Here is a 9,761-nt window from a genome sequence, read left to right as displayed (position 1 = left end):
GCTGCCCAGCCACCCAGGGCTACCTGAGGCTCAGGTAACCAGGGCTGGCCAAGGTTTACGCTGCCGGCAGTGATAGCAGCAGGGGTGTGATGGGGCGTTGCCTTCCCCTGATGGCCAGTCACCTCCTGCTCCTGAGTGCTCCCAGTCTGTGAGAGGGGGCAGGACAGGCTGAGGAACGCCCCTAAACCATCAACAAAATGAAAAGAGAACCTACTGAGTGGGAGAAGATGTCTGCCAATGACATATCCAATAAGGGGTTAATATCCAAATTTTATAAAGAACTCATACAACTCAACACCAAAAGAACAAAAAATCCAATTGAAAACTGGGCAGAGAATTTGAAGACATTTCCCCAAAGAGGACCTACAGATGGCCAACAGACATATGAAAAGATGCTTACTATCACTAAATACCAGATAAGTGCAAATTAAAACCACACTGAGATGTCACCTGACACCTGTCAGAATGACTATCACCAATAAATCAACAAACATTGGCAGATGTAAAGAAAAGGCAAACCTTGTGCCCTGTTGGTTGGATTGCAAACTGGTGCAAGCACTATAATAAACTGTGTGGGGGTTCCTCAAAAAATTGACTGTATACTTCCAACGTGGGCAGTTTGAGGGGGAGGAGGGAAAATTGGAATCAAACTTTAAAATCCTTTTAGTATGTTTACTTATTGAATAATAACATAGATAAAGCAATTCTGAACGAATTTTTAAATGCATTATATTGTAAAATTGAGCAAGTGAGGAATGTGTTTATGTCACTGGAGTCAGTGATTTACTGAGAAAGAAGACACAATTACTAAAATGAAAAAGACCCAACAGAACCTTGTGGAGATGAATTGGAATTGGAAGTATGCACTGATGTGTATTTATTTGTGTACGTAAATAAATTATTATTCTCTAACTCTGTTTTCTGAACAGGCCACAAAGTAAGTACACCTTGCAGCAAAAAGCACGTAGTACAAAGATATTGATCTCTGTTATGAGTGATTCTCCATTACAAGGTACCAGAGCTCTACCAAAACAAAACAAAAAAGGGCTAGGGGAGGGCTGATGATTCTAGGTTTGAATTAGGACAAATATAATGTGTTCACTAAGTGATGGGAGCATGTCACAAAAACGTAAGCTCCAGCTTGAAGTTGTTCCATGGCCGAATCTGGGGCAGTTTGAGTGCCAAGTGATTAAGTATAGCAGTGAATTACAAACCATTAGGAAAATAAGAATGCATGTGTTCATAGCAATAATGAATACATGGTGGAGAAGGGAGAGCTCTTGCTTATAGCATAACTCTGAGCACTGATTCATAAATGCAGAGGACCTATGGAAGTTGTAATCATCACAGTAAAGTGTGAGAGCAGGCAAGAACAATCCATTTTCCCTTTTCATAACAAATGCCATGTCCAATCAGATAAATTTGTCTCAAGTTTAACTCACTCAAAAAGGACAAGAAGAAAGAGGGAACGAAAGAATTCAGGTCTACTTGTCATCTCTAATCAAAATCCAAGATCTTATTTACTAGTAAAGTAAATGCATTCTAATAGCAGACTCACCGCACATAGAAACATACCTTCATTACAAAGGATGAAATAAATGAAATCTCAAATAAATGTATAAATTTGTAAATGCATGTATAAATGTACCACTTATACCCAATGCTGTGTTTTGCGAACAAATGATCTTCCCATCTCATTTCCCACAGGCAGAAAAAAATTGATAAAACCATTTAAGCTAATCTGTTATAAGTATAATCAGCTGTTATACTGAAATGTTTAGCACAGTGTTATAGATTTTCAAAAGATAAAGTGATCTGAAATCAAGATTGTCATAATCTTCAATTTCACTGTAGACTTCTTAAATAAATGCAAGTTAAAGTATCAGAATGGAGGACCTCACAAAAAACTATTTTCAACAAAAAGAGAAAACAGTATTATAAACAAAGGAAATTCTAAATTCTTTTTTAAGGCAGTTTTGCCTTATATATAAATTTAAAATTATCAGAATAAAAAAATGTTTTAAACTGTGTTTTATTCGGTAATAAACCACTGTTTAGTAACACAAAAGTAAAATTTCTTTCTAGTCTGTTTTTCAGAAAAGTCTTATTTTGCATTGTTGAAATTATTTGGCCCGTTCAAGAAAATGTATTTTCTCTTTCAAATCATTCTGTATAAAGATTAGATACAAATGTTAAAAACCTTCAGAAGTTTTCTGCATGGCTTAATTAAAAAGACAACTTCAAAGTATTTCTGTGTCTAAGCAAAGAGATAATCATTCTCTTTTCTCACTAAGCAAACTAAGCAAACAGCCAGGCCTTTTTAGGAAACAAATTTAGGCTGAATTATGTAGTAGGGAGTTTGAAAGGGTAAATATTGTCATTACATGTCACCTAAAATAATGATTATCATTTATATGAATGATCACATTACATTATAAATTCCACTTTAAATTATATAATTCATGTTTCTAAGTGTTAAAATATGGCATTTCATTTTTTTCTACAGATTTAAATATTTGGATATATATGAATATAAACCTTATAATGAGATATAATTTTTCTACTCAGAAACTAAAAAAGGAGGGAATATATCTAATTGCACAATTTTGAAATATGACAGATTATTTAAAACAGCTGAGAATCTGATAAACACATTTGTGTTTTTATCAGAAATTATGAAATTTATACACAAGGTAAAACAATTGCTTTTCCTTTGTTTTTCTTCTAAAGAAACCCATAAAAATAAGATCATATAATATTAACAAAAATATATTGAAGTACATCAGTATCAATATCGATGCCATATATCCAAGGCAACTTATCATAAAAACCAATAAAAATTCAGACATGAAGGTATGACAAGTCCTCAAATAGTTTAGGAGGTACAGGTTCTAAAATTACAAGACTGTGTAGACTTCAGAATCCAATAACAGTAAGTTTAAGAAAACTAAAAAGAGTAGATTTTTATTTTTTAATGTGTAAAAGCATTGGAGAGCAAAAAAGCGAAAATATTACCAAGCCAGGATGCGGAGGACGGGATCCCAGGTTATTGGCAGGTCCCTTTGTCCCTGATTATGAATGGAAATAGTATTTCGCAGGAAAAAGAACTAGCATCTAGGCCCACCAAAGGTTGGTGAGCTAAGCAACAAAGACTAAACTCAGGAGAAAGGACATAGAAAGTCCTTCAAGGACTAAACTTAGGAGTAAGGACACAGAAAGTCCTTCCAGAGACTGAAGCTCTAACTTGAATCATCCTTATATTACTACTGCCCTCAGGCACACAGCAGAATTCAATTCCCTTCGGAAAAAGATTCCATTCAAGGTCTCAAACTATCTGTAAATAAATTTTGCAAATACAGTATCCAGTACAAAAATAAAAAATAACCAGGGCTGGGAACTGATAATAAAACAAGAACAGGAGCCAGCAGAAACAAAGGCTCATGTAAATAAAGCCATGGGAATTTAGATATTAGCTGGGGAAAGACACGGGCTTTGAAATAACTTTTTTATATGGAAGGAGATAATGAACAAGCTTAAAAACCTGACTAAAAAACTGGAAACCATAAAAGACAATTAGAAACTATAATAAACTTAAGACTTTAGTTTTTTAAAAAAGGAACACTAATAAAAACAATAAAATGAAATTGCAATAACCAAAATTATTGCTATTATAGAGGGCACACGTTGGTCTTCCTAAAATGAAAAAGGCATTGTTATCATCCTCTGCCTTCCGGCACAACCAAAAACAAGGCTATATATAACATAAATAGATTAAAATAGGTAAAAATCTCAGATATTGCTGACAAAAGGTAAAGGTGGAAAAAAATAGCTCCTCAAAAGTAAACAATATTCATAGAAAATACTACTTCACACGTATATTTATAGTAGAGTTCATATTTTCATTAAATTTGCTTTTAGTTGCCATTTTGAGTTTCCACTGTGTTTCAGGCCAGGGCCAGAATGAGAACTTCCATTATTCTGGCAGGTGAATAATTTGGTGCCCCTTTAAATGAACATTTGGATCCCAATATCAAAACCCGCCCACAAAACACACTCTTATACCATAAGAAACACATTCTTAAAAATTTCTTCAATTTTTCCAGGAGCAGCTGGTGGGTGTCATGGGGAAAAATAAAACCTCTGAAAATGGTGTGAACTCCACCGTTTCTGTGGCCGTCAGGAGCTTCACCCTCTGTCGAGAGCACACGTGAGCACTAATTTATTAGCCACCTCAGCTGAACTCTTAAGATTCCAGTTATTTCATTCTGGATAAGCTAGTCCTCAAGTCCCATCTCTCTCTGAACTCTTGTTTCTCTTTAGATTTTAAGCCATCTGGTTACCTTGTGATCTCAATTCTTCCAATGCTCTCATGAAAATTCATAAATTTGTCACGTGCCAAGCTTTTGTTTCTTTCATTGCAAAGGCAGAAGTGAAGCTCTTTCCAGCTCTCTACATCCTTGAGCAAAACTGGAAATTCTATAACCATGTTCATTCTTGATTTTGCTTCACTGTTTACGATATTCTCTACCCAGAACAACGGCACTCCTCCCTCAGGTTCCAGCTCATATGTCCTCTACTCAGAGTCCCCTTATCCCCAGATGATGAATTATTCCCTCCCTTTTCAGTATGCCTTCAATCCTTTTTTCATTCCATTTCATTAAATAAACTTATTGAACACTGGGATTGTGCTATTGATGCAATGGTCCCCAAAGAATTTCACTGCAATAAAGAATACAAGCAAATACAAAGATGATGCAAGGGACAAATTAACAAATAGGAGGAGAACCAATTTCAGTTTGGAGAGGTTATAAAAAATACACAAGAATATGTGATGTCCGATTACATACTTAAAGCTGAACAGAAATTCTGAGAAGAGGGAAGGGTTGATAAGCATTTCGAATCACTAATGTACGAAATTAGTATATTTTGGCTTGTGTCTCCACTGCTAGCTTGAAAAATACTTTAAGCAAAAACCCTGTGTTATTAATCTTCATTAATAGTGCCAAGCACTCATTTAATCATTGTTTGCTGAGATGAATAACTAGCTTTGCTTTCTAACAAGAGCATTTTGTAAGCACGCGATAGGAAATAACTGCTTTAGGGAATAATGGCCCTATCTTTCATTGTCCCACACTCAAAAGCTAAATAAATAAAACAAAAAATTAATGAATGTAATTGTATCTACAAAATACTCTTTAAAAATCAGTAGTCCAATTTTCCCTCTGCTTATAAAAAATCATGCATAAAGAACTAGGGTAAATGTAATCCCATCATTCAGAACTATATAATTTACTTTTTAGTATTTCACACATATGCCAAACCCTGTAACTCCGTATATCTAAACTTATAAATCCATAAGTTCAATGAATTAAAATGCTGCTCTCTCATCTGGAGAAAAAATAATGTTATTAAAGTGCTACATCGCATCAGAGATAATAATTATTGTGGATGGCTACATCATTGATGCAGAAGTGCAGTACAAATTGAAAATGTCAGTGCTCATCTTCATCATGGGATCTCAGAACAAAAATAGAACACTTGTTGCTTATGATCAGGACCTGTTACATAATTCATGGCAGAGGGGGCTGAGAGGAAATCAAAGAGTAATGTAAAATGGAAATGCAGGACTCTTATTAAAAATTTATTCAGAATTTTGATATGGCCTGGCCAGCATGGCTCTGTGGTTGAGTGTCAATCTATGAACCAGGAGGTCACAGGTTAGATTCCCAGTGAGGTAACATGCCCTGGTTGCAGACTCAATCCCCGATAGGAGGTGTGCAGGAGGCAGTCAATCTGAAAGGACAGAACAGGACTGATAGCTGTGTCCTTAACCCCTCTTCCAAGAAAAAGCCACAGAATGTATCAGTTACTCAGCCTGCCCTCATCTCGGCCAATGGGAAAGTGGGGGAAACCAGCCCAAGGCCGAAAGTATGCTAGCCACCCCCGTCTTTGTGCAACCAGACCCTAGCTGCACCCTGCCCTTGCATCACTAGCCCCCGGCCCTCACTCAACCAACTGGAATCGGCCAAATCAGTGGTCAGACTGTGCCCCCACCCCCTGACCCCAAGCCCTATAAATTCTTTGTTCTCTTGGAACTCCAGGCTCGCTCTCTCTCTTTCTCTCTCTCTCTCTCTCTCTCTCTCACCCTATCGCTGAGTCAGTAGGGGAGACAGAGGGACCAAGCCCCAGGCTTGAATAAAGACTCTATGCTTTTGCATCAGACTCGGTACTCCCTAGTGATGTCCTTTGGGGGATCTTGAAATCTGGGCATAACAAATCCATGATTCTCTCTCTCCCTCTTCTCCTTGCCTCTCTGAAATTAATAAAAATATATTTAAAACAAAAAGATTTCAATATGGAACAGAACATTAAAGCAAGCATGACGCCCTTGGGAGCATGAAACCCTGTGCAAATGCCGAGGCCACATGCCCTGATGTGGGCTCTGCTTCTAACAGGCAGCGGTGAAGTGCCTAAGGCACCCTTCCCTTCTTTCCGAGAGCACAGGACTCTGATTTCATCCCACTGGTAATGAGACCAAAATCGCCTTCCTCACTAAGAACGCCCCTACAATCTTATGCTCTGGCCTCATTTTTAAGCTTAGAGATGATGGAGAAGAAATAAAATTGGTTCTGCTCATCTTCTCAGAATTTGAAAACCTACGATAGCTCAGTAACTAGTCAAAGACATAATCATCTAACTTGAAATGTTTAGGATAATTCTACAGCTAAAAATATATTTCTTCTCAATAAAAAAAATAATTATTTTCTTTGGTTAGACTTCTTTGGATATAATTTTTTATATAGTCACAGTTTTAGAAAATCTTTTATTAATGTTTTATAACTATATTATAGTTGGCATTTATGGTTTGTGTCAAATATAGTGCATTTATAATATAAACAAGTATTTGCATATATACAATGCAAAACTATAAAAACACTTTTAATATATGAATATATGAATACAGATAAAAAGGGAAAACATTCAGATAACACGAAACAATTGCTTCTTAAAAGTTATCTGGGGAGGGGAATAAATCTTGAGAAAACAAATTATAAAAGCACAATAACCATTCATAAAACTACTGGGAGTACAGTAACAACAAAAGTTTCTGTCTACTGACATAGAGGGGAAAAGATGAGTATAAGAAACCACTTGAAAGGTTTAAAGGATTACAAATATCAGGACTAATAATAAAAGATTCAAAAGAAATAAAGGCATAAAAACATTGGATTTTAATTACTTAATGAGATACAAAGGACAATTATAAAGATGGCAATTCAGATTTTACATATAACATGAGTTTTCCAGAAAAAAAATAAGAATGTTTCTTCTTTTTAGAGAAATACAAAATACAAACTTAGTCTATGGACTCTGTTTTAAAGCCTCCACAAAACTGTCATTTTAAAAGGCTTACCTTTTTATTAGAATTGATAGAACCCAAGTAAACATAGCTTACAATAATACTGGTTACTTAACTACCACAACACTAAACTTAAAAAGGGAAAAACCTACAAAAATTAGTTCTTCAGCACAAACTCAACCCACAAAAGTTCCAAACAATCATTTTTACTTACAATTGGCACTGATCACCCTTGATCCCTTTGGTTGTGCAGAAACATTTTCCTGTGTGCATGTGACAGACGTTTGCATGGCCGCTGCATGTACAAGCTGCAAAGTCAAAACCAAAATGAATATTCTCCATCACAAATGTGCATCACACTTCAGGGGAGGTTTCATTACCTTATTTTCATACCATGGATTTTCCCTTGCCATCCAAACACGAGGGGTTACTATAGAAGTTATTTTTAAGTAAAGGGAAGTAAAGTCACTTATTTAAAATTTTTGTGAAACTCTTTCAAGTCCGTGGGATATATGGATCTGAGTATTTTTCTCATTCTTCTTTGGGCTTCTTTCCACTTCTACTTGGGATATCTACTCATGAAATGGGTCTCAAATAACACAAGAGCTTTGGAGTCAAGCAGCCTGGCTTCAAAATGTGCATCCGCAATCCCTAGAGATGTGCGTTGGGAAATGCAATTGTAACCTCTCTCGGCTTAGTCACTTCATCTGCAAAAGGAACTAATGACACTGGCCCCCAGGATTAATGTGAGAATCAAATGAGGGAATGTATTTTAAAATACCTAACACATATCCAGCACTTAATAAATGTATTATGTCCACTATTCTTTCTGCAACAAAAATATAGTAATATGTTGTATAAAAAAGCATGTCTACTTACTTGCCCCCAATATCATCCTTTTACACTTCTGAGATCATTCCCCATGATCATTCCCCATTTTAGCTTTCCATAACTAATTGAAACATAACATAGCTATGTAAGAGTTCAACACAGTGGATTTGGTTCATATGAACTTATTTCATTTCCTTACTTTGAATTTCTTGTTCAAGAGCAGTGTTTCAGTCATTTAGAACACAAACCTCACACTTTATTGTGCCCAATATCCAAAGAATTGGAAGGTTCTAGTTTCTACATGTCCCCTCCTTTTCATCATGACAGCAGCATTCAAATACTGTCACCCATGTTCTCTTACTGACACCAATGCTATCACATATCTGATCTCTCCACTGTTAGTATTTCTAGGCTCCAAATCATCCCGCCGTCCAGAGACATATTCTATCTCTGGTGACCACGTCACTGCCCTTTTAAAATCCTTTAATGAGAAATACTGTGTTGCTGGGCAAGTTGAACCATCCTATTGACAAAAATGAAGTAATGTGGTCTTATCCTGGTTCACATGCAAATATAAAAATAAGCTGAATCATTGGCTTTGATTAAAGTATAAAGTATTGCCCTAACCGGTTTGGCTCAGTGGATAGAGCGTCGGCCTCCGAACTGAAGGGTCCCAGGTTCAATTCTGGTCAAGGGCATGTACCTTGGTTGCGGGCACATCCCCAGGAGGGAGTGTGCAGGAGACAGCTGATCAATGTTCCTCTCTCATCAATGTTTCTAACTCTCTATCCTTCTCCCTTCCTCTCTGTAAAAACTCAATAAAATACATTTTAAAAAATAAAATAAAGTGAACACTAAGTTTCTTGCTAATTGTTTCAAATTATTTATTTTTAAAAATCGACACTATAAATACACATGCCCCTACACACTGAAAAATAAGTTCATATTAGGTAGATTTTTAAGAACCTGTTTTCTTTTTCTAGAAGAAATTTTTACATAAAAGTGAATTTTTCTTCATTATGAATATTTAAATAAATCAGCATAATTTTTTCCTTTAGAATTATAGAATTAACTATGGAAACACAACGTGTGAGAATGACAGAAATAAATTACAAGGTATAGAAATGCAAGGAAGGAAAAAAACGATCATCAAGCAATAGCAGGACATGGACATGGAGATATACTGGTACATGCATGCAACTTCATAAGCAGTGAATGAATGTTCCATGATCTCTCTTCATGTTAACTTGCAGAGTTTCATATTAATACTGCCTTGTAATTGGAGAGCATTATGCTAAGCGAAATAAGCCAGTCAGAGAAAGATAAATATCACATGATATTTATCTCACTCATTTGTGGAATATAATGAACAACATAAACTGATGAACAAAAACAGATCCAGAGACAGAGAAGCATTGATCAGACCATCAAACCTCAGAAGGAAGGTAGGAGAGGTGGGGGTATAGAGGGATAGATCAACCAAAGGACTTGTATGCATTCATATAAGCCTAACCAATGGACACAGACAACAGGGGGGTGACGGTTAGAGTGGGGGGGTGAGGGGCAAAAG

The 9,761-nt window shown here is 36.1% G+C and overlaps 1 protein-coding gene across 1 annotated transcript in view; it reads right to left on the bottom strand.

The window, feature by feature from the left end:
• The window catches only part of ATRNL1 (attractin like 1), a 443,329-nt gene that overhangs the window by 321,235 nt on the left and 112,333 nt on the right, over positions 1–9,761 (bottom strand). Inside the window, exon 21 of the mRNA XM_006778755.2 lies at positions 7,575–7,668. Coding sequence (XP_006778818.1) covers positions 7,575–7,668 — 94 coding nt within the window. The remainder of the gene's footprint in view (positions 1–7,574; positions 7,669–9,761) is intronic.

Source organism: Myotis davidii, unplaced genomic scaffold (genome assembly GCF_000327345.1).
Source record: "Myotis davidii unplaced genomic scaffold, ASM32734v1 scaffold107, whole genome shotgun sequence".
NCBI classification, from domain to species: Eukaryota; Metazoa; Chordata; class Mammalia; order Chiroptera; family Vespertilionidae; genus Myotis; species Myotis davidii.
Note: the sequence above shows the minus strand (reverse complement) of the source record. Positions and strands in the feature narration are given on the sequence as shown.